We start from the raw sequence: 26,438 nt of genomic DNA, 5'->3' as shown, positions 1-26,438 counted from the left end.
TGTGAACTGTCATGCAACAGGTAAGCTCTGGACAGAAGCTAGCCTAACATATAACACAGAACATGTTTGATTTAGACTAGGGCTGGGAATTTAGCTCATTAATTAGATTAATTAATCACAGAAAAAGTATGGAGTAAACAGCAGGAGATCCGAGTCCCAGATCGCTGCTGCGTGAGCCAGAGCGCAGTTCGGTTCAGTGAGATTTGGAAGAAAAAAACGCCAAAATGGCTAATAAATTATGTCTTAATGTTTTTTGCCGATTTTGACGATATTTTCCTTTTGGAAAAGACGCTCGCGCGTCTCCCGGTTCAACTTTGGAGCGCAGCTGAGCGGCCATGCAAGGCGAAAGTGGTCACGAAGCACAAACACACGTTTATTTCAACACTTTGCCCATCGGGAAAGTGTGTGGCATTGGTGAACCTGGTCATAGTGTCTGTAGGAGAGCTGTTGGTCGAGCTAGAGGCAGCAGGAGAGGGAAAATTGGCCTGGAATAGCCGCATTAGCTTTATCCATCCAGACCTCCAGAGGGGCGGCGCTGTGGCCGGAGTGTGTGTGTGTGTGTGAGAGAGAGAGAGAGAGAGAGAGCTGGGAGATGTAATGTATCTACATTTACAACTGTCATATACTGTAACCTAATTCATAGGTTTGGTTCAGTCAGTGATAAAAATGCCATGACCATTGTACCCTAAGTTATAGGCTTGTATTCAATAATTAATGGTAAAAAAAAACTGCTTCTTAATTGTAACGTCTGTATGTATGTGCGATTAAATGCGATAGGGATTTAGCTCAGTGGGTTAGCTATTCTGTCCATTGAAAACATGAGAGCCAGAGCATTAAATATTAGGGACATTGTTGATGATTTTGCACAACGTAAGGCTCGTAAGATGGCCTTCTAGTGGCCTAATTCACGCATATTGGGGGTTGTATGCATATGAATCATTTTCTTTTTTCTTTTTTTTCTGCACAGTTAAATAAGTTGGATTAAGTTTTGTTTCTGGGCAGTGCGAGTTTAAGCAAGCTTTCTACGCTTGAAGTTTCAGCGTTGAGTGTTTCAGTGCTTTGAGTGTTCCCATATTTCCATGCGAGTTGATGTTAATGCGGTTGTATTAGATTACCCTGTAAATTGGTATTAATAACAAACATTTTTAAAATGTTTTCACATGTACTGGATCCTATGTAGTACAGTATTTTTGTATTTATAATTACAATCTATATAAACTACCTCTGTGCTTCTGGTTCTTTGCAGAGAGGATTGTAGTCACCCTTAATGTGTATTGCATGTATCAGAGCTAAAACATCCTCGGGATAAATTTGAAAAAGTATAAGGGCCCAGATTGAATTTTCGCACCTGGGCCCATGACTATGTTGTTACGCCACTGTTCCTAGGTCAAGCAAATAACTGAAGATGTATGGCCTGACTCCATCCATCAAATCCCGTACGTCTTTACAATCCTGACCGACTGTCCGCAGTGTTTCTACCTCAATTCAACTTCAGTTTAGTTTAAGTCCTCCTACAGTTCATGCCTGGTGTTAATATGTGGCCTTCTATAAGCTGTCAAGAGCAAGTGAAATAACTTCTTTATGCTGTAGACAGTTTTCAGTAATTTTTTTGTGCTGAAGCTTGCAATGAGGTCCAGAAATCACAAATCTCATTCCATATGTGCATTTGATGGCTGGGTCCTCTCTTTTGATGCAATGTAACTTCAATAATTCTGGGTGTGGCAATTTAAGGAAGAAATGTAGCAGTTAATGTCCTTTTTAATCAATGAGTGGAAACTCAAATTGCTTTTTGTAGGAAGGTCAGGCAGCTGCACTTTCCAGTCAACATATATGTACCCGCACATTTATTTACATGCTTTACATCCACTTACAAAATAAAGTTAGCCTCAACATTATCCTGAACGGCACCATTTTCTGAACTTTGCATAAACTTATTTTTAGATAAATATCCACATACTTATTTGTTCTTTTTCTGGGGCAGAGTAAAGGTCTCTGTGATGCCAACTACTGGGAACAGCTCATACCAGAGTGTATCTGGAAAAACCGGCAGACTGTGGGTCCACATTAATATAATCGATTTGTGGCTTGGATGTTTTTTTTTGCTCTTTTTATTATGCATCATCATGTTGACATGTTGTCAAGTGTATAATCGAGTTCATATAACCAGGGCAATACAGTGGCTATGTCTCTGTGTGTGTTTATGTGGGATTTGTGTTCTCCCCTTGTTTGTGTTGGGATGTTTTTCTTGTAACATCATCTCAAGTGAACAGTGTGTGGCTGTATGTATGAGTGAATGTAAGTGAGCCTTGTGACTGGTATCACACTCAGGGTGTCTCACCACCACACTGTACTGGATAAGTGATTATGGACAATAGATGGATAATGATGATAAGGAAAAACATTGTTAATGTGTTGATAATTACATTATTTGTAAGAAAAGTTGCTGATGCTTATTAAAAATTAATTGAAATTTTAAAATCCATTCATGTGGTAGCAATTTTTGTACACTCATTCACCATCCACTTTTACTGTATTGCAGATAATTTTATTACATCAAATGATTGTTTCCAATTTCAAGCTGAGATAGATTAAGGTTAAGACTTCTTCCACCCAACATAAATGCAATGGTACATGATACAGTAAATTAAACAGCATCAGTCGAGACATGTATACAGGGGCGCCGTAAGGGGGAGGAAAGCTATCACGATTCCAAGGGCCCCTGAGCGACAGGGGCCCTAAAAAATTAGGAAAATAACTGGATTGGTTTGGACTGGGGGGCCTAATATGATATGCTTTCATGGGGCCCAAAATCTCTAGCAACGCCCCTGCATGTATATAAAAAAAAAAACATTAAACCGCAAAAACAGAAAGATCATATTTCTTTCCTTTTCATTATAAATCAACATACATATAAATTAATTTGACAAAGTAACATTTTTATTTCACATTCTTGTGATTAATTACTGTAATTGCTAATATCTGCTTTCATAGAAAAACTTGTTTATTGTACAACAGCTTCATTCATGATTGCAAAGTTTGAAACTCGTTGGGTCTCATTCCTGAAATGTGGGCAGAACGAATTTGTTCGTAACCTGTTCATAGAGGGAAAATCCAGTATTTATCGATGTTTTAGTAAGGACCCATCTGTCCGTAAAAACGAATGGATCTTACACATTCTCAGGACCAAGCATAGTGCATATGTAAATAATGAAAATCCATGTTTTTATTCTTGAACTTACAATTTTTACACGTCCCTTCCAGGCTCCGTAGATAAAGGTTACGCTTCTTATAAGTTTTTTTTTTTTCCTTTTTTTGCTTTTGACATTTGGCAGATCCTGAGGACGTGTGGCAGCACCACCTTATATGGTAAGATTTGGGGCGTCGATGGGTGTGGATTACGGTAATGAACTGACACGCACACTTGTATTTGTTAGGGCTGCACGGTATAACATCGCGATGCACTCGCCATCATGTGGCGCATGCGGAATAATCATCAGGGCTTTATATGGGGAGTGCAATATTTGGGCCGACGCCAGATTTTCGGTACTATACAGAAGCTTACTTACGCCCACAATTTCATAAGCAGATTAATAGTATGCCTACAATATTAATGAGATGCGTATTGCGACACCCATAAGTAGCGATGTCGAAACAAAGCTTTCTGAAGCAATGAAGCTTCCTTTCCAAATGTCAGAAAACAGTTCATTACTCCAAGCCTCACTGCACGGTGCACGGTAGCGGCACCTGCTGGTCAAATTGTTGTATTGTGGAGTTACTCATTGACAGCCTTCCCTAACTTATCTGTTAACTGTTATCATGTTGGCGAGCAGATGTTTAGGACAGACGTGAGCTAGCTGTTAGTCCTCAACAACGTTACAAAAAGAAAGACTGATACAGAATGTAGAGTTTTCAACAAGACATCTAAGTATTTATCTCCTTAAGTCAAAGGTAAGGCTGTGTGCTTTGTGGAGTACAGATCGCTGTGTTTAAGGATTACAATTTGACTCGCCATTATGACACTAAACACGCTTAACAAACAAAACAGCAATAGGGCGTGTTACTTTTTAATTTAAAGTTAATTTAATGGTAGTCCTTGAAATACTGCAAAAACATGCACATTTTCAAGATCGTTTTTTTGAATGTTGATTAAATAGTGATAAAATATTCGCGTTTTTATTATCTCTGCTCCATGTTTTCATTGCCAATTGTGACACCTACTCTTACAGCAGCAGCTTATAAAAACCTTACAATGTGCGGCTTTTTATAAAGAGATCAAATTCATGTCGAGCAGAATTTAATTCAGGCTGTTGGTCAGGCTTGGCCCTCCAGAACAGTCCGTGTCTCATTTGGCCCCCTGGGAAAAATAATTGCCCACCCCTGGCTTATACTGATCAGTGTCACCCAGACAGATGTGATCACTATAAGCGGTTTCCACTGTATCTTGGTAACTTAATGGGCTCCATCATAATTAGATAGTTTAAAGTGAATTGCGATTTTCACTTCACACATCGTTCTAAACCAGAAATTTGAATTAATCGATGAAATCAATTTATCACATGATTCTGCTTCAAATGATTGAATTCGCTGCAGGAATCCAGCTTTAGCTTCTGCCATTTCATTTTCAATCAGCAGATCAATGTATTCTGGTATAGAAAGTGGGTTGGGCTTTAAAGCGATTTCATTTAGTCGAGTTAAACACCTTTGCGATGTTTCAATTAGATCCAGTACTCCTTTTTGAAGATGTTCAATTTCCTCCTCTTGTCTTATTTCCTGAGCTGTCAGTTTGACACCAGTGGCTTTGTGAATTATTTGTCGGGTCCTTTTGATTTCACCCAGTTTGGCCAAACCAGCTCGGATCTGTGGTCGCAGACCTGTGACTGCAGTTTCCAGCTCTTTGCGTTCTTTGAGGACTTCCCTAGTTAGCCTCAAGCTCTTGGCTTCCATACTTGTTAAGGCACCAAAAAACTTCTTCATGGTCTTCACACCCATTCTCCAGAACATCTTGTCAAAGTTGTCATCACCATCTTCCTCATTTCCATCATCACTATTTTTCACATTGACTGAATGAGAATTGTCTGCAAACAGTGCTGAATTGTTGAATTTGAAGTGAACAGGAATCCCATTTTCTGTTCTCGGACATGGTACACCAGACACGTTGATGGCCTCTAGAACTGGGGGCTTCTGTCCATCTGCAAACGTCACAAGCATCTGGATATTGTCTGCTATGTCTTTACCAAAAATGGAAAGTATGGAGTCAAACACATATTTCTGTGCATGTGTTAGTCGTGCCAGTGAGGCCTGAGTTACGAAGCAGACTGCATCTATAGTGCTGATGCCGTTGTCAGAGGTGAAAAATGTCCGGATCTGTTCAGTGATTGCTCTGTCTCTCTCTATTCCTCTTGTGTCACCAAAACCTGGGGTGTCAATGATAGTGATGGAGTAGCTTATTGTATATCCATCTTGATAGTAAATTTCATAGGCAGTGATAAGGGATGTTTGACTCTCTGCTTGTGATTTTGAAGTCCCCTCATCAACTAATTTGAATCGGAAATCGTCTTCCCACTTAACACCCAAAATATAGTTGATCATTCCGTTTATTAAGGTTGATTTTCCTGCTCCAGTTGCCCCAATGACCATAATGGTTCGATGTTCCCTGATGTTCTCTTTGCCAAAAGCAAATCTCTTGCATCCATCTAAGTTTGTGTGTATCTCCTGCAGGGGAACCTTGTACACAGAGGGGACCCCTTTGCTGAGACATTCACTCTTTTGTTTTATCTGTTCAGCTAGTGTCTCTGACAATGTTGAAACAGAGACTGTCAGACTTTCTTTGCTTTGACCAGATTCACCACAATTGCATGTAATTCTAACATCATATGTTGTATCTGGCTGTAACTCAGTAATTTTATAGACTTCACCTTTACCAGTCTTTTTTTTCCAGTCTGACTTATTTTCATTTTCTTTATTTCTGTACTCAACAACATAATTTTCAATGCTGACCCCATTCCCAACTATAACAGGTTTTGTCCAAGTAACTGTAATCTCCTCTGAGCCTACATATGTTTGTCTTGGCTTCCCAGGAGGACTTGTGGGCAAAGTTTTAATGCTGTCGCTTTCATCACTGGTTAGACTGACACCTGCTGGACACACTGCCTTGTATCTGAACCTGTAGTCTGTATGGGGAAGCAGCCCAGACACAGTACATTCTAGGTTGGATTTGGATACTTTAATAAATTGCCAACCATCTGACTCATTAGCACAGTACTCAACCAGGTAATGTGTGATTTCACTGGATCCATACTGGGGGTGACTCAGCTTTATTGTCACACTGTCATGAGTGACATCAGATGCATTTGGTCTTTCTGGCTTTGACGGAGGCTCAAAATGGTAATTTTTGTTAATCCCATCTTTGTAAAGGTAAATACTTGCCCCTTTGTGTTTATCATTAGCTATGGATGCTGATATAAAGTGTGTTTTCTTATTCTCCTTGTTTGCTTTTGCAAAATCTATGAAGAGGAATACTTGTTTGTTCATTTTTTCTGACACAGAATCTGAGAAGTAAAACTCACACGGCTCAACATCCTTCCCATCTTCCTCTGTTGGTTCTGTTAGCTTTGCAGTTGAAAGAGCCTTTAAGTGACTCCGCAAGCAGGACAGATACGGCTCCTCCTCACCCAGTGATGTGAATGCAAAGCACACTACATTCTTATCTCTATTTTTTAAGATTTCACTTTGAAGCTCGCTCTTTGATGCCAGAATTTTTGTGTCTTCCATCATATCAGTGTACACTTGGAGCAGGTTGATTTCTTGCTCTTTGCAGTCCAGCCATTCCTTAAGTTTATTGCTATTCAAAGGAGACTGTTTCTTCTTTGTTAGGATGTTTGCAAGCACACATTCCTCTGTTCCACCTTCACGAATTGATGGTAAAATGCTTGACAAAGATCTCTGAAACACTGATTTGTACTCCAAGCACATATCCTTGAAGGATTTTATCTTTCGACCAATTTCGGGAAAGTATGAAATAACCTTTCTCTTTGTAATATCATTGCATTGCATTTCTATTTCATTGAAGTCCTCTATCACGCTCTGTGATTGATTTATTAATCTGACACTGATCTGACGCACTATTCTGGCAGCAGAAGAATCTAAGATTTCCAGGGGGAGTAACCACACCCTGACTGGCACAGCGTTTTCCCCCTTTTCACCCAGCAGAGTTGGAAGAGTTTTGTATGCGTCTACAGCATCATGGAAGGAAACAGGGTTCTGTTTCAGGGCAAAGTCCCCATAGAATTTACAAGACAACTTATCAACAGTAGCTTTGTCAGAGTCTGTCATCTTTAAGGAAGCCTCCCCCTCAACTGACAATTTTGGTATTTTCTTTATCATCACTTGCAGGTTCCCCTCAATGTTTTGCTGGTCCTCACTTTCTGACACTTCTCGATCAAAAACAAAAAATGCCTGAGCACCGTACAGCACTGCTGTTACCACGTGTGTGGCTATTCCCTTCTCAAATACATATGGGTGTTTAACATTTCCCCGTCCAAGGTGACTCATAGACAGCTGCTTGAACTTCGTAGTTGTTTTATACGTCAGGGTGACACGTGCCTGTTTTTTTGAAGCCTTTGTGTCCTTAAGATATTTGGCAGATCCACCTACCTCAACCAGTCCCCCTAAGAAACTTGCTTTTAGTGAAGCATCAACATCCAAAGCCCATGCCTTATCTTCTACAGAATCAGATGCAATGACATCGAATTCTGTGTTGTGCTGAATTCTTTCATCCGAGTTTTTTTTAAGGTCTTCAAGATCCCACATTGTAATTCCTGCATAGGAAAATAATCATGTTAGTGGTTTAAATAAAATGTATTTCAGTAACTGAGCCAGGAATAGGTTTTTTATTAAATTAAGCTAAATTCTTTTTTTCCACAATTACTTTCTGTATTATTTGATGAAGCAAATAAAGCCCATAAACAAGGATTCTTTGTTTCTCTGGGGTGTATTCCATGAAAGTAGCTAAAGAAAGTCAGACTCAAACTAGCGCCATCTCAAAATAGTGGCATGTTGTTCCAGTAACGCAGTTCAGCTTTAATTAATCAAGGCTCATACAAGACAGACTTGCATAGTTTCACTTTGTGTATGAAGAACACAAAGACGTAATCACTAAAAAGGCAATACTGTGGCTATAAAGACAGGGAGTTGGCTTGACAAAGAATTGCAGACAGAATAAATGTGGAAGTTATGTAAATATTACAAGTGCCCAGTACAGTGACATAGTGGTACAGTGGTTCCTGCTGTCACCACAGACTGCTAAAGTTCCTGGTTCAATTCCCATAGCCAACATGAGCCAGACTTTTTGAAATAAGACAGACTTTCCTTTTATTTTTTTTTTCTTTTTCCCTTTATTTTTGCTTCATGGAATACTCTCATAGATAAATAATCTTTTCATTTACAAACAACTTTAAAGTAGGAATATACTTTTTCCTGGGTAACTTCTGTGGTATCAATGATAAACTGTACAGAAACAAGCTTGTATGCATTGTTGGAATGTGTATAATTAGCATTTATAACTTTTGTAAATGCAATTCTACTGTAGCTTTAATTGTGGTGCAACATATTCAGTATTTAATGTTAGGTAATTCTAAGTAACTCTGTATTGGGTAGGGCTAGGCGGTGAATCAAGATTTTAAAACATACCGAGATACAAATAGAGCACGATATGGATCTTTTATATCGAGTCAAACGAAGTTTTAAAGTTTCAAAAGTTCCATTTCAAGTCTTTTTTCTTTTCCCTCACTGTCTGCTGCAGGCTCCACTGCTCTGCTCTGCTAGCAACCGCGCCCCCACTCTCTTGCATGCATGCTGTGACGGGGTCAACCGTGAACACATGCTGTGATGGGGTTAACTGCGCCCCCACTCGCGTGCAAGCATGCTGTGACAGGGTTAACTGCACCCCCACTCACATGCACACATGCTGTGATGGGGTCAACCGCGCTGCACAAGCAGTTTATGAAATTAGTATAAACTAGTGCTGTCAAACGATTAAAATTTTTAATCAGATAAATCATAGGGTTGCTGTGGATTAATTTTGATTAATCACGATTAAATATCATTCATTTTTAATCTATATTAATCGCATTTCATTTTGCATGAGCAAACAGACTCAAGAAAAAAGGGAATATATATGCACTTATATTTATTGAACACCTTGAACACGAGTCGGATGCATTTCATCTGCCACAGAAGTGCAATACCATGGACCCATATCAAAAAGCAAGATTTTTTGCTTAGCCGGTACCTCAGTTTAAATGGTCTTTATCTTCGTTCACTTACAATTAGCCCGAACTACCGTAAATCCAACAAATAATCAGACTAATCATGAAATCCAGTTGGACGGTATAGTGTGCGTGACCGATTTAATGAGCCACAAATGAGAAGTAGTGCTTAAACAGTATAAAACTACAACTTTCCCTTCTGTTGATAAAATGCGCAGCCATCTTGGATTCTGAACTTGGGATCATTTATATTTCTCGGATCTCTGAGAAATGGGAGTGCGCATGCCGTCACTTCCGGCTTCAAAACTCGGAATCCGACTCGGAATACGAGTTCCCAGGGCAAATGGAACGTATCAAAACTGCCTGAAATGGGTTGACAGAGACATTTCAGGGATTTTGAGTCATTCTGCGCTGCAGATGGGTTAATTGCATTAAAAATTTTAATCAGATTAATGATGGATTAATCCGCGTTAACCCCTTAATTTTGACAGCCCTAGTATAAACTTAACATTGGACAGTCAGATAGTTATATGAATTGCAGATGGACCCTTGTTCATTAATAAATTAATACATTTAACGGTTGGCTGTTAACGGGTTGGATTGTTTGTGGTCTGTGTGTAGCTGAACTTGTATATGAAAAGAAGAGCACTGAAATATTGTTTTTTAAGTGTTAGTGCAAGTATTGAAGGTTACCATATGAAATTAATTTTAACTTAGTCAATAGCACATGGTAGGGAAGTACTTACCAAAATAGGCTAGGATGAAATGCTTAGATAAGACCACCTCTAACCCAGGTTACTAAGCGATACTGGTAATTAGTGAATCCCATTTAAGACTCACGGAGATTCCACAATTGAGTTTGGCGGAACCAACCATTCAGCATAGCAATTATTAATAATCATCATTAAATAATAATTAATTAAAATGTAATTAATCTCAAAACATATTGGTGGAGATATTAAAATTTACCTTAGCTAAATATTCCTACACATTCAAGTATTTTGTTTAGATTTGTATTGTGTTCTTAACCTGTAGCCTAATTGCATTACATTGTTGAAAGCACTTTCAGATACTGTAGGCCTGTAAGTTAATTATAAATTCATTTGTTGTGTACAACCTTTATTTTGTTAAAGTGTTTTTGTGACATCTTGTATTGCTTTGACTTACAACTGAATTTTTTCCACACTTCATCAAAATGTAGGTATATATTGTCATTCGGCCAAAATATATCGTGATTTTTTTGTCCATACCGCCCAGCCCTAGTATTTGGTATTACGTAACTCACCAGTACTCCTGCTTATACACACAGGGATGTAAAGCTTACTTAATGGAAAACAATACATGCTTTGCCTGCAGTTTTTACATTATTAGAATCAACATTTTATCAATGACAATAACTACAAACTCAGCAAAATGCCAGGAGAACTTCTCATATAGAATGTTTATGGAATAACTACATTACCTTACACTGATAAACACCCTCAGTACCTGAGTTTCTAGTTCCAAAGGTGCTCAGTGGAGGATGGATCCTGACTTTGTTGAGCTAATCAGTCAGTGCTGATTGCTTACTAGGGATGGGTACCGAAACCCGGTACTTAATCGGTCCGGGTGCCTAATTATAAAAGACCGAAGTATCGATAAGCTCTGACGTTAACGGTTTTGCTGTCGGTACTGGAGAAATAATAAAAAAAAAATCCTATTTATTATTGTTAAATAAACATTACCTAGCATATTTTACCTGGCCAGCCTTATAATTTGCGATAATATTCGCTATTCGCCTGCAGTGCCGTTATTTGCAATCTCACGCACGAAATGTAGTCTAGCTGTTCCGCAGTACACAGAGCTCGCGCTTATGAAGTGACGATGGCGGAGAGAGCCAAACGATCCAAAGTATGGCTACACTTCACCCGTGTGAACACGGACAATGGTCGTTTCAACAAGATTTTTGCTTGTAAAGGCGGAAACACAAGCAATTTATCAAAACATCTAGTCAAAGTGCATTATGTGCAGATAGAGAAATGCGAAGTTTTCGACTGCCTAGCTTCTACTTCAGCGTCCGCCTCCTCAGGTATGTATGCTATGTGAAAATAACGACATAAACACATAAGGTCTCTCTAAATCAGTATTATAATGTTAATAATTTAAAAAACACACATTCAGTTACATATAGCCTACATAAAGGCTAAATATTTAGAGTATTTTTTATGTAGTAGCCTAAATAAATATTAAACATTAAAATGCCTTTATAGTACTGCTTTTACAAATAGATAAATAATAATAAACTAAGAAATTATAAAGCAGAGTTTACCTAAAAATTAATTTGTAGTGATTAAATACATTCAATTTAGCGTACATTGCAATAGGTTCCAAACCTGTATTACTTTTAATCCCAAACACAATTAACTAATTTATGTGAATGTGTTCATGGTAAAACATAAACATTAGCCACAGATGATTGATAAGCTGCATTTTGCAACTTTTTTGATGTTGATTTTTCTCTAGAAGAATGGTTAAAAGCTGCTAGTTCTCTTGCAGCCTACCTGCATGCTCCAACTATGTTCCTTTAAATCATTGTATATTCATTTACAAGAAAATTGTGTTTATTTACTTGTTTTACAATCATTGGTTTTGTTTGTGTAATAGATATTTGCTCAAACATTGGTGTTTGCTAAGCTATAGATAATTATTTTATATTTAAAAAATAAAGTGTTGTTATTTCTGTTCTCAATTTGTTTTGGTTTTTAATTAAAAAACACAACAAAAAGTACCGATAAGAGTACCGTTAAAGTACCGAATCGATAAGTGGTATCGATAGAAGTAGTAATACCGTTAAAACAGGGGCATAGATTTAGGGTGGACGGAGGGGATGTGTCCCCACCAATATCCTCCGACCATTGAAATGTCCCCACCAATAATTTAATCCACTTAAAAAAAACAAAAAACAATCGTGCTGTCAACATTAACCTAGACACGCAGAAAGGGATAAATCATGTTCTCTCCTTGAGTCCTCCCGCCCCCAAAACACATATGAACATTTTGATTGGCTGTGCATTTCCCTGTTATCATGTGAGAGGCTGTGGCTGCATTCAGATACAAGCAGCGCCAAATGCAGTGGATTTTTTTCCCCGTGCAAGAAGGTGTGTTGGGTGACACATGTGAGGATGGCGGCAGCAAAAAAACAAAGAAGCTGGACATAAGGAGCTTTTTTTCAAAGAAAAGTGTAAGTCACTTCAAGTTCGCTAGTGAATCCATCAAAGTCCATCAAAGTAACGACAACAGTTAACGTTAATGCTAGTGGGTTTTTTTTTTTTTACCGCTTTGACGCACATTCATTATAGCAGGGCAGGCTATAGTCTGTGAATACGGACTTAAAACTAACAGCAGATTAAACAGCTAAATGTAAAAGTATAAATATGATCCCTGTCAGTTCTCCTAATCTAATGACGACTATTTGTCAGAAATCAGTCTTGTGAAAGAAATTGATATGCTACATACTAATATTGCCATGGCTAGAATCACAGTTCACCAATAGACAATCCACTTCGCACAAATAGTTTTTAAAATGCATTCACTGACTTGGCAAACATTAATGATTTGATTCGAGATTTGCACACTAAGACTCAGAAAAAGTGGAGTCATAGGTCCCCACCAATGTCCAGAGCAAATCTACGTCCTTGCGTTAAAACCTTAACGATACCCATCCCTATTGTTTACATTTGCATTTCATGTGATCAGCCTCTTATCTGATCCATGCGTTGTTCTAATGCTGACTGCGAGTATTCATATCGCATTGATTAACAGTACTCTGTTTTGATTCCTTGGCCCTGTGGGTAACAGATGAACAGCTGGGCTCAGATAGCTGCCTGCTACAGTCTCTGGACTGTGGATCCATGTGTTCTGACCTAATTCTCCTGCATTTGGCAGCTAGGTTATTTAACAAAGTCATGGATTCATTTTCAGAAACCACTTACTCTATTCAGGATCACCAGGGGTCCAGAGCCAATAGGCACAAGGCAAGAAACCATCCACAAGGGGGCACCAACCCATTGCAGGGCACACTCACACACCATGCACACCTATGGACAATGTGGTAACTCCAATTACCCTCAGCATGTTTTAGACTAGGGGGTGGGGGAACCAGAGAACCCAGGCAAGATTCAAGATTCAAGAGGTTTATTCGTCGCATACAGTACACCATACAGTGAAATGTATTTGGCTGTGCAAAAATAGAAGAAAAAAGGTAAGAAATAAAATAGGAGTAAAAACCCCATAACGATATGGGGAGAACATGCAAACTCCACACATAGAGCCCAGGCAGAGACTTGAACCCAACTCCAGGAAGTAGGAGGTAACAGTGCTAACCACTGTGTCACCCCAGTCATAAAGCCTATGGTGCCAATCCATGCATTTGCCATAAGTAGTTTTAATAAACACAGCTCACAAGTGATATTGCTTGATCCCTGTCTTTAAAGTAAGGATAATCCGTTTGGTTTTTTTGTTCATGTATGAAATTATGACCAACTTGCTACATCTTCTAAGTTGTACATTTACATGAACTCATTTATGTGACATTTTTATCCAAAGCAATTTATAGTTGAGGTTTGAAATTTGGGATAGGTGATATATCAATAAAATATTGTATCTTGATTATGAACATTCATATCCTCATCAACTTGAATATTGTGAGCATTGATATATAGCCTAAACACTTGTTTTCTTGCACAACTAATAGTTGTAGTGTACTTGTTTTCTTGCACAACTAATAGTTGTAGTGTATTATTTTTACACAAATTCCATCAAGTTATGAGCCTGTGGTTGGCATAATTTATCATAATACCATTCTCTATAACTGTTAGTAAAACAATTTCATTGTCACAATCAGGAAAACTCAAAACCACATGCCATATTTTACTGTGTCCCACATATTAATTTTAGAATATTGTGATACATATTGATATTTGAAAAAAACCTAGAAACAAAAATTCTGTTGGTGTTTTATAGTGTTACACCCTACGATAAAAAAGTTTGTTTTTCTATGATATATTAAAATTAAATTCCAGTTTGCAGTCTTTTAATTATTTTGTCTTTTTCCATGTTGGGAATCTGTTTAAAGGCAATTCTAAGACAATCTTAAGCAAAAATCGAACACTGAAGTAATGAAATACTGACGTGAATTGTATTGTGATAAATATCAGTATTGCTTGATGTAAAAAAAATTACCATCATATTTGCAGTTCATGTGTGTTTTCTGGGATTTCAAATTATACTGTGTATTGTTAGTTCAATGCTCTACTTGTTGAGCTACAGGAGCTGAGCTACCCTCAAAGGCAGGGTATCATGTACACTCATGTACTCTCAAAAACATGTGGTCTCTCATTGAAAACTCCACCCTAGAGTTGCACCTCTATGGAATCTGGTAATGAACCAGAAACAGCTGTTTGATTTAGCGACTTACCTGTAATGAGACAATCTTTATGGCAATCATACAGCATCCCCAGCTGGAAGGGTCTTCCAAGGGCTGCCACCTCCAGGGGCGTCTGTGAGTCAGCTTCCATGATTTGAGTTCTAAAATCTAAAAATGCAGGTGTATATGCTATGATTAATTCATAATTGTGTGAATGTCACAAATTACATAAAATACTAAATTATTTTAATTTAAAAAGAATAATTCTGAATTGAGCTTTGGAGACATACGAGCAACATTTAGGAAAAAAAAAAAAACATTTAAAAAATTGTATTAATAACAGCTTGAACCCAGGTCCCAGAGGTGTGTGCAACAGTGCTAACCACTGCACCACCGTGCCGCACCCATCATCATCATCATCATCATCATCATCCTCTATCCATCCATCCAACCATTTTCCGCCGCTTATCCAGTCTCAGGTTGTGGGGGCAACAGTTTAAGCAGGGATGCCCAGACCTCACCAGACACCACCTCCAGCTCCTCCGGGGGACTACCAAGGCATTCCCAGATATACAGTCCTCTCCAGTATGTCCTGGGTCTGCCCCAGGGCCTCCTCTTGGTTGGATATGCCCAAAATACCTTCCCAGGGAACTGTCCAGGAGGTATATCCTAGATAGATGCCCAACCAGCTCAACTGGCTCCTTTCGATGTGGAGGAGCAGTGGCTCTACTTTGAGCCCCTTCTGAATGTCTGTGCTCCTCACGCTATCTAAGGCTGAGCCCAGACACCCTGCGGAGAAAACTCATTTCTGCCACTAGTATCTGTGATCTCATTCTTTCGGTCACTATCGAGAGCACCACAGAACTGTACAGCGTCCGCGTTACTGCCGACACTGCATTACTGGCAACACTGCATTACTGGCGACACTGCATTACTGCCGACACTACACCGATCCATTTGTCAATCTCCTGCTCCCTATTTCCCTCACTTGTGAAGTGAGCCACTCAAACTCCTCCACCTGAGGTATCAACTCATCCCCCGTCAAGAGAAGGCAGTGCACCCTGGACCTCTGTGATACTAGGAACTATGTTGTAGGGGGCAACTGCCCCTGGTATGGTCTCCCAAGGCAAATTGGTCCTAGGTGAGAGGCCAGACTAAGTGCGGTTCACAGAATCACCTATGAGGATCAACAATAATGACCATGTTACCCCATCCTGATGGGGGAGACGGGGGCCGCACCCTGGAGCAACGAAATATACATTTTAACAAGGAGCTTTAATAAGAAAAAGGTAAGATCCCTCCTCCACTTTCACAGGCGACTTCCAACACTCAGTAGAATAATATCTGATAGGACAAATGAAATAAATGTGATTGGCAGATTCAGATGGCACAGGCTAAAGTTGACCAACCGCGCTGGAACTTCCACGTAACTTCTAAATGAGAGCTTGTGCTTGTGGTCAACCAATCAGGTTCTTGCAAGCACCTCCCAAATAGTTTGTGCTCAAACAAGAAGTAGGTAGGGTTTTTCCGAGGAACTACAGTCAGACCAAGTTCCTGTGAGGGGACACGACAAAGTTCCTGGTTCCGAAAAAAGGTTCTTTAAGTGAGAAAACATTTAATAATAGATTTATTACAAAATATCATCCATTTGATTGGCTGAACCAAAGGCAAAATTATTACGTTATTGCCAGTTATTATATTAAGGGTAGTTATTACCTTATTGGCTGTTACAGGGGCTACTCCACAAAGTAAGTTTATACAGTTATACAGATAACTTTAAAAGTTTCTTCAAAGTATGTTGTCAGGAAACCTGATTCCTGGCCACATATCAATGTCCATGGTCCACTGGTCCTTTAGGAAGTTCTATGGATCCCTGTCGAATCCAGCTGCTTTCAATTTAAGCAGATAATCATTTGGTTAGGAAAATAACCCATGTTGCAGTGTGTTTTGCCACTCAGTACGTCTGAGAGCAAGAGGATCTGGCTGCAGAACACTGAGCGACGACCACCACTAGGGGGCTCTCCACTGTGGGGCCGGAAATCTCTACATCTCCACACCTCTCTGGTTGCTAAGCAGAATATAAATGCTGTTTCCTGTAGTTATAAGTAGTGATGGGATTTATGGCTCTTTGAGGGGATCCGGATCTTGGCGATCCGTTCCTTTCAAAGAGCCGTTCAAAAGAACGGCTCTTTTGGCTCTTTTTAAATATTTAGTCAGTTTTAAGAAGCCAGCTTGGGGGCATCTCAGTTTATCCTGGAAATAATCACTGGGAGGAATGATGAGGTGAGATTTGTAGTCAAATAATTAAAACTCAGATATCACACACCAATATCTGAGTTTGAATTATTCTGAAATATTGATTATTACCTCATTTGTCATGTGTGGACTATATTCCATATGGTTGCACAACATCCCTCTGCTTAGACAGTGACATCACTATTTTGGATTTACCTTTAGTACAAAGTGTGTGTATGTGTAAAGCTACGTTGACTTATGTTATTCATACAATACCTACTCACAAATAAACATCAAAAACAAAGCCGGCTGCAATGAATTTCTGTGTAAAACAGCTTTTACTACAAACACTTCCACACAATGTGGAAGTGAAGGATGCGTGCACAACTATCATCATGCTGTTAGGCAGTAGCACCCCTGCGCTGGGTGCGCCCCTCCCCCTATAACTGTTCTGTCTCGCGGAGGAGCTAATTTGTGTGCATCTGTGTGAAACACGCATAGGAAAAAAAGAACGACAGAAAGAACGGCTCCCCTCCAGCCGCGACTCGGCTCCCATCGTTCATGTTTATGAGCCGTTCAAAAGAATCGGTTCGTTCGCGAACGTCACAACTCTAGTTATAAGTCCCCGCCCTGCAACCACAGATCTAGCTTGAGGCAGTTTATTTCCTCATAACTCCATTCTCAGTACAAGTATAATTTCATAACAATTTTCGATATAAGCAACATCACTATAAAAATGTGACTGAAAATCATTGGATACCTGAGGTGTTACATTCTTCGAGCATTGCGTTGCATGTCTATGGCTTTGCAATAAGCTTGATGGCCAACAACTATTGATGAGGTTTCCTTGATCATTAACAACATTTTTGTAAACCGAAAAAAAACAATAATTAAAATAAGTGAACAGGTCGTCAAGGAATATTTAACTTATTTTTAGAGTCTCATTTTCACAGTAAAAACTGATTGAGGCCTGGCTCGTTTTTAGATTATCTGTAAATCCTATGACAGCAAACATACATCAATTTCAGCTTAATAATAAATCTGAAAACAGATGAATTTACAAACTGTTTTAGCGGTCTCACCATTTTTATAACCCTTGCCATTACAGTGCGCGCCGACTTGCGTTCGCATTTTGAACCGGGACCACCGGCCTGTAATATACACACAGAACTCTGCAGCAAATTATAATGTAAATATAAAATCACGACACTTGATAATAAAAAGCAATACACCCGCAAACGTTCTACTATATCCACTGTCAGGCGTCTCTCGATTAGTTTTTTTTTCTCGATTTTAGTTATTTACTTTGGATATGAATGCGAACTAACCGGATGTAAGACTGTCATATTCTTTGCCTTTATTTTTAAACTTGATAACTGCTCACAAAGAATCAAGAGTGCAACTGCATTCGGAATCCTGGAGGTGTGAAAGAACAGTGCAGCAATAGAGACATCGTGCTTTTCTGTTTTATAGAAAGCATTATATACATAATGCATATAGCTAACCTACTCTAGCTGATATATTGTATAAGTATAAACCGACTTTGTAATTTTTAAGGTGTAACTCATATAACGTAGGCCTATTGTCACTCACCATTTCCACAGCATATTATACCCTCATTTTTTATCTTAAAGGTAAATTAAAGTTTAATATGCTGATATTAAAAACTGTATTAGTCAGAGTACATTTACAGTTTAAGTTAAACAAAATGATAAACTGTTGACTAACCTGCATTAATAGGCCTTGGACTCCAACTGAAATGGTATCAGAACAATACGTGCTTTATGTAACAGAATACTTTCACTTTTATACTTTCGTTTTGACAGTGCTGGAAACGGAAATGTATGGGTGCGGTTCGTATAGCTGCCAGCGTGAGGTAATAAAATTTGTCCTGTTTAACGTTACAACGAGATACATATCCTACGTTCGCGCGTCAGTATTTACCAACATGCGAACGAGCGACGCGTAGCAGTGACGATAATCTCAATGGATTACCGTCCTCGTGATTGGACCTGCCGTTTTGCAAGCGATTTCTTGCCATTTCCGAACAAAATGTTCAGCAGCAGCATCTTACGAACTGCCGCCATCAGCTAAAGCATGGCGGGAAATATTTAAGGCCAATTTATACGATACTACTGATCCCCTTCTCGCCCCATTAAACATTCATAATTTACCGATGTTACAGTGGAAAGTGCAGATGATGTTGCTCCCGGCTGTGAAGCAACGCCATGTAATGCAGCGCGAACACCTGCCAAAACGGCACGTTCTATAGCATCTAAGTGAGCCGAATTCGCCCCTAACCTGCAACCATTTAGCGGGCTAATTTCGTCGTTACCGCCCATTTCTATGCAGATGACCGTGGCGAATTTGCATATGTTCTCAACATTTAGAGTCTACATTTAACATTTATATTTAACATTTAACATTTACATTTAACATTTAGATATAAGTTAACATTTATATTTAACATTTACATTTAACATTTATATTTATATTTACATTTACAATTTTTTTTTTTTACTCCCTCCACCACCCCCCCTCTGCGGAGGACTACTTTATTTGTATTTATTTATTTATTTTCGTTTTATTTATTTATTTATTTATTTTTATTTTTATTTTTTTATTTACTTCCTCAAGAGAAGGCGAGGGAGAAAGAAGGGGGGAAACAAAGGAGAAGAAGGGGGAAAGAGAGAGAGGGAGAGAGAGAGGAGAGAAAAGAAAAAAACAAAACAGATAATCTGCTTCCATGTCTGTTGAAAAGAGAAAGACAACATACAACATCTGTACTAATCACAACGACCATCAAACGTTAAATGTTGTTGAACAGCACACACAACCCGCATTACAACACATGCCCAGAAGCAACAGCCGATCAAGACAGTGTGTGTCCGTGAGCATGTGTCCGTGAGCACCTGTGTGTACACCTGTGTGTCAGCGCGCTGGTGTTCCTAAGGTTTCTCCATGTAATTGTCTAGTAGTGTGTGTGGGGAGCCACAGCCCCGCCCACCCAGGACATGAAGTCGACACGGAGGAGACCCGGGCCCCAGATATCCAGAGGCCCCCCAGGGCATGGGAACCCCAGGAGGACCACCGCAGGGACAATTGCAGCCCCCACCGAGAAAAGGGCAGAGGAGCGCTCCGGAGGGGGGCCATCCGGCAGCCACATCGCAGGAGCCCCATGGGGCCGTGGCAGCGAGCACGCAGGCCCCGCCAGCGGCCGGCCACACCAGGGCAGACCGGACCCCGGGCCCAGAGATCCAAGGGCCCCCCCACCCCCCAGCCAGGGCCCCGACAGAGCCGGAAGGGCCAGGCCCCGGCAGGCAACCGCCGAGAGTGAGCCAGCACACACCAGAGCATCCAGCCCCGGACATCGAGAACCACCAACGCATCGGCGGCCGGGGGCCTCATCCACCAGCAGGGAGTGTGGCGGGGGGGAATAGAGCCTGAGATGTTATTTCAGGTGGAGTCTAAGACCCAACCTGACACATACGTATAGACAAACAGGCGTACACATACACAAGCATACGTTCCCACCCTCATGCACACATAAACAAATATTCACCCATTCGCCCAACATGGAGACACACAGAAATGAACGCCGTACACACACTCACACTCCCCATATATACTCTATACTCCGAGATCTAGGCACCACCGCCCCCAGAGGGGCAATCCGCCACCAGACCTCGGAGATGGATCCCTTTTTTCCTCTGGCATGGGGACAAGAAGACCACCCCTGCATCCCAGCGACGCACCTGCACCTCAAAGCCCTACATGTGTGTTGGAGTGATGGAGCGGGAGGAGGGAAGCACTTAGGGATGGGGAGGAAAGGACTGGGGGGGGGCAAGTACCCCCCCTCTGGAGCCAGCTCCCCCGCTGACCCCCATAAGCACCCCCATTCCCCGGAATCCACCCAGGGCGGGGGGTCCAGGCCCATCCAGACCGGGGCCCAGAGCAGCGGCACCACCGGGCACCACAGAGCCCGGGGCAGCCAACCAGACCCCACCACAGAGGAAAAACTACACCCACCCCACCATTCAGTCAACTCCCAGACTACATAAGACAATAGACACCCAGGTTGAGTCCATTATCCTCCTCTATTGGATCCCCCCCCCCCCCCGCCGAGTGGATACCCCTAAGGCAGGGACCACCTGCGGACAGATGGAAAAAACCTCCCCGCCAGCTAAAGAGGCCCCCAGCCCCACCGACGCGCCGAAGGCCCCCGCACCGGGGCCGGGCCCCAGTGCATGCGCCAACCCACATCCCGGCGACACACCCACCAGGACCAAAGCCCCCCCAGCCCAGCTGGAACCCCAGCCCGGAGGCAGAGTGCCCCCAGAACCCCAAGCCCGCCCCGGACCCACCCAGGAGCAGCACAGCCGCCAGGCCGGTACCCTACGTCCGCCGGCACAGGCTACCCCAGCAGCGCTGCATGCAGCCGCCAGAAAGACGCCACCCAAGAGCCACCAAAGCCCCATCTAGGCCAGGACCACAGCCCCAACGCCAAACCCCCCCAGAAACCCACCCCCAGACGCCCCAAGCCCATATGCCCCCCCCCCACACCAACAACAAAGACCAAAGTGGGACAAACCTGCGACCCCCCACCCCCACTAGGTGATGGAGCTGATCAGAGGAGCCCAGAGAGTCTGATCTAATATGGCGACAGAAGCTGTATCAAGACTAATATGGTCCAGCAAACTGTCTCTATATTGGTTGATATTAAGATTATTTTTATTGTTCCAGTTCATGAGGACAGTCTTCTTAGCAATGCATAAAGCGGTGAAAGCCATGTGGGTTGTGTTAATCTCTGTAGTGACACCATCTAGGTCGCCCAACAAGCAGACTGAAGGAGAGGCTGGAATGGTATATTTCAGACACTTTGATAAGTCCTCACAAATCCTGCGCCAAAACATCTGAACAGGTGGACAGAACCAAAGAGCATGGATGGATGTAATTGTCAGGTGTATCCCCTTGACAGTGTGAGCAGGTGTTAGAAGACGTAAAACCCATCCTGAACATCCGATGCCCTGTATAGTGCACTCTATGCAGGATTTTGTATTGTATTAATTGTAAACTGGAACTTCTGATCAGTTCAAAGGTTTTTAAACATGTCTTAGACCAGAAATTGTGGTCCCAGCTGATTGATAGATCTGCCTCCCATTTTGCAATAGGAAGGGATATTGATCCATCCATTTTGGAAAGTGTCCTGTATATTTTAGACAGTAATTTGGGGGTTTTGAGATTAAGGAATTCTGCCACACTTGGTGGTATTTGTAATTTGATTTGATTAGACTTGAATTTCCTTTTTACTATAGATTTAACTTGTTGATATTCTAAAAATCTATTCTTGTTAATCCCATATCTTTTAACTAATATGTCAAAGGGGATAAAGTCTATTTCTTCGAATATATGTTCCAAGTATTTAATACCTTTACCACTCCAATCCGGGAAGTTTATCATATTATTGTTTAGTAGTATATCAGGGTTGTTCCAGATGGGAGTACGTTTGCATGGGATTAATGAAGACTCAGTCGTTTTTAGAAACTCCCACCATGCTGTCAGAGAAGAGCTGATACTGATGCTTTTGAAGCATTCGTGTCGCTTAATGTTTGAGCTAATGAATGGTAGATCCGAAATCTCTATGTTATTGCATAGAGCCTGTTCTACGTCTAGCCAAGGTTCATCTAAGAGGGTATGTCTTAGCCACCCTGTTACGCTCCGCTGTTGTTCACTCCGCCCCCTCGTCCAGGACCTCACGGGGTGAGTTAATCTCCGCTCAGGGAGCTGACCCCTCCCTGAGGGAATGCTTTGATTCGGCCGTAGAGAAAGCAGAATTAGCGGACCACTCGGTAGCTTATTTCGTTGATCACAATGTGTTGATGAGAAAGTGGACACCTCCTCAGACTCCCAAGGATTGGGCTACGGTATTTCAGGTTGTTGTTCCATGTCCCCTCAGACCTCAAGTATTAGCCTTAGCTCACGATCATCTGTGTTCAGGTCACCTAGGAATTAGGAAGACGCTCGCCCGCATAACCAAGTGCTTCTATTGGCCAGGAATAAATTCAGACATAAAAAGATACTAACGTTCGTGCCATGCCTGTCAAATTGTCGGAAAACCTAACCAAACGATTCCCCCCACTCCCCTGTGCCCAGTCCCAGCGATTGGGGAACCCTTCGAACATGTCTTTATTGATTGTGTGGGTCCATTACCCAAAACTCCAGGGTGTCCGCGCAGTAGTAAAAGGTAGTAAAAAAAAAAAGTCCAAATTAAGGCCCTTGAAAGGTAGTAAAAGGTAACAAACGAAATTTGACCTGGTAGTAAATTTTTCTTCTCCACCTCAATATATTCCATTTGTTCTGAATATTTCTGTTTGCGTGTTTAACTTCATCTCATGAATAAAAAAAAATATATATATATACGGTATATACAGTATAGGACTTGAGTGTTGATAGCCTATCAGATTGGAGCTTGTGGGATTGATCCAATCTAACGTGTGTATGACGTTAGCAGAGTCCCCGACACTAGCTAGGTGACACTCGGCTCCGGGAAAATACGAGGAAAATGGGGAAATGCAGGTTTTCACAGACTTGGCTCGATGACCCGTTGTTTAAAGATTGGCTTAAGCCGGTCATGGGCAATGACAGAGAAGCATTCTGCAGTGTGTGCAAAAAAACAATAAATTTAACATGGAACGGCGTTACCGTGGTGAAATCACACAGTGCATCGTCCATTCACCAGCAGAGGATGCGGGTGGGGGGGGAGCAGCTCCCTATTTTGATGTTCAGCCATGCACAGACAAGCATAAACCCCACACAGCCTTCGCAGCAAACCAGTAGGCCTACCACGATTAGTAGCACCACTATGGCTGCAGTGGATAGACAGCAGACTTTACAGGTACCAACGTCGGCTCTCAGAGCTGAAATCCTGTGGTGCTTGAATACCGCGGCAAACCATCATTCTTATAATTCCAATGAAGGGGTTGGGGAATTATTCGCTACTATGTTCAGTGACTCTGACATCGCGAAAAGCTTCGCTTGTGGCACGGATAAGACTTCCTACATGATTCGATTTGGCATTGCGCCACATTTTAAGAAGCTACTCATAAAAAGCGTAAATGACGCAGGGCCATTTGTACTCATGTTCGATGAGTCTCTGAACCAGGCGGCGAAAAAAAAACAACTGGATATCCACGTTCGGTTTTGGAAGGATGACCGTGTGGCTTCCTCATACTTTGGGTCACAGTTCCTTGGACACGCAAGGGCTGAAGACTTGCTGCAGTAAGTTGACTTCTTATCGTAGGCTATTGTACATTTTATGGTTTTCAATTAATATCAACATTAAAAATCATTTAATTTGGTCAGAGAATGAAAAGTTGGTTTGGTTTGGAGTTGGTGGGTGGATGGGTGGGGGGCTGGGGCTCTCTGACCCTTGGGTCCAAGGCCTGATTTCCATATCTCATGTCTGTTCATGTTACCACTAGCTTGCAAACCATGCATGAAATTTAATGTAGGAGTGCCATCTACTGGACAGTAAAGTTCCTATAAATAATTATTTCTTACACTCATTATTCAGTCCTAATTCAACTCATTTAACAAGATCTTGGATTCTACACCTTACTTCTGGGACTGTGTGTTTTTGGTGGAAAGGTCTATAATTTACAGATTAAATATTTTGTGTTATATCTGAAATATGAATATTATAAAGAAAAGTCATATTTGCAGATACTTACGGGGACATGGGCTAGGCTACAAACTGTCTAGCAGAGTTTTATGAATAATTAAAAACTCAGTGAAAATAGTTATTTTAATAAAATGTTCTTTTGTGACAGGAATGTGTTACACAGCTCAACTTGAGACACCTGCTGTCTGTCAGTATGGATGGCCCAAATGTCAATTTGAAAATGTTGGAGCTCCTTCAGAGTGAACATTCAGAGCTTCATGGGGATGCACAACTCATCAGTGTTGGCAGTTGTGGCTTGCACACCCTTCATAATGCCATGAAGGCTGGATTCACCACATGGCAGGTAGACAAGCTGTTGCGAGCCTTGCACTACATCTTCCACAATGTTCCTGCACGTAGAGAAGATTTCACCAGTGTCACAGGATCCTCTACCTTTCCCCGACCTATCTGTGGCCACAGATGGGCGGAGAATGTCCCTGTGGCTGAAAGAGCTGTCGACATCTGGCCCATGCTTTCAAAATACGTTGTTGCTGTTGAGAAGAAAAAGGTACCAAACCCCAACACAGCGTCATATGACACAATTTTGTCAGCACAGTCTGATGATTTCATCATAGCAAAGCTCCAGTTCTTCTTGTCGGTTGCAAGAAGCTTTGGCCCATTCCTGACAAAATACCAAACAGATGAGCCTGTACTGCCTTTTTTGGCTAAAGACCTGACAGAACTCCTAATGGTAATGATTAGTTATTGTTGAAATTTATTGACTCATTTGAATATGATTAAACTGCTATAGTTGATTACTAACAGTTATTTCTTGTATTGTTAAGGGTTTACTGCGGCGATTCATGAAACGGGAACTTTTACAGGACCGAAGCCCCCTGCAGCTCATCAAAATTCAGGTATCTGATGAGAAGAACTGGGTCTCTATCAAAAGCGTGGACCTCGGCCTGGGTGCTGAATCTGCCATCAAGGTAAACTTGTCCTAGTCTCACTTCCATTAAGAACATTAAGTCACATGAACATTAATAACATTAATAAATTATTTGTTAGGTCCTGCAGAGCAAGCCAGGAAGCAAAATAGGGGAGCTTTCTGTACTAACATTCCGACGGGAATGTTTGAAGTGCCTTGTTAAGGTAGTCGGGAAGTTGCAGGACAAATCCCCCCTGAAGTTTCCCATGGTTCGGAATGTGGCATGTCTTGATCCCACAAAAATCTATGAAGAGCCAGAGTGGTGCATCAAGAACATGAAGAGCATAGTGCAGACGTTTCTTCAGGGCAAGAAATTGACAGGTGGAATTCCAGCTGGTAAGAAAATGTATGCGTAGGGACAGTAGAAGAGGACAGGTCATTCAAATGAAGGCCATTAAGGGATGTCATTGATGTTATTCTACCTTATTTACCCTTCAGAGCGTTGTCTGTTTTGCTGTTATAAATGACTGTGTGCACATTGACTGTTTGAGAAGCTGTGATATTCTACTTTGTAATGGGCAGTTAAGCATACTGCATTGTACTTAAATGTCATAAATGATTATATCTTCATTTCTTTATCAATATTTCAGGTGATGTTATCATACAGCAGTTTACCTCCTTGACCTCAGTTGAAGGAAGGGGTGAGCGTTTCCTGTCCTTCAAGCCAGTGAAGGAGCGCCTTGATGTGTTTCTGTACACAAATCTCAGCACACCTTACCCTGAGTTATCACGGTTTTGCCAGAGTCTCCTCCTTCTATCGCATGGCCAAGCCACGGTTGAGAGAGGTTTTTCCATCAACAAGGAAGTGGAAACGTGGAACCTCCAGGATGACACACTGGAATGCCTCAGATTGGTCTGTGACAGGATCAGCAGTTGTGGGGGTGT

At 41.2% G+C, this 26,438-nt stretch overlaps 1 protein-coding gene across 1 annotated transcript; it reads right to left on the bottom strand.

Moving 5' to 3' along the window:
- Positions 1-2,955: 2,955 nt before the first annotated feature.
- Positions 2,956-18,718, bottom strand: LOC140593546 (uncharacterized). Its single transcript, XM_072718472.1, has 3 exons — positions 18,634-18,718; positions 14,722-14,838; positions 2,956-7,817 (listed from the first exon to the last, which is right to left on the bottom strand). The coding sequence occupies exons 2-3, from the start codon at positions 14,819-14,821 to the stop codon at positions 4,450-4,452; spliced, it is 3,468 nt and encodes a 1,155-aa protein (XP_072574573.1). The 5' UTR covers positions 14,822-14,838; positions 18,634-18,718; the 3' UTR covers positions 2,956-4,449.
- Between the last annotated feature and the right edge of the window lie 7,720 nt (positions 18,719-26,438).

Source organism: Paramormyrops kingsleyae, chromosome 12 (genome assembly GCF_048594095.1).
Source record: "Paramormyrops kingsleyae isolate MSU_618 chromosome 12, PKINGS_0.4, whole genome shotgun sequence".
NCBI lineage: Eukaryota > Metazoa > Chordata > Actinopteri > Osteoglossiformes > Mormyridae > Paramormyrops > Paramormyrops kingsleyae.
This window is presented reverse-complemented; position numbering and strand designations above follow the sequence as displayed.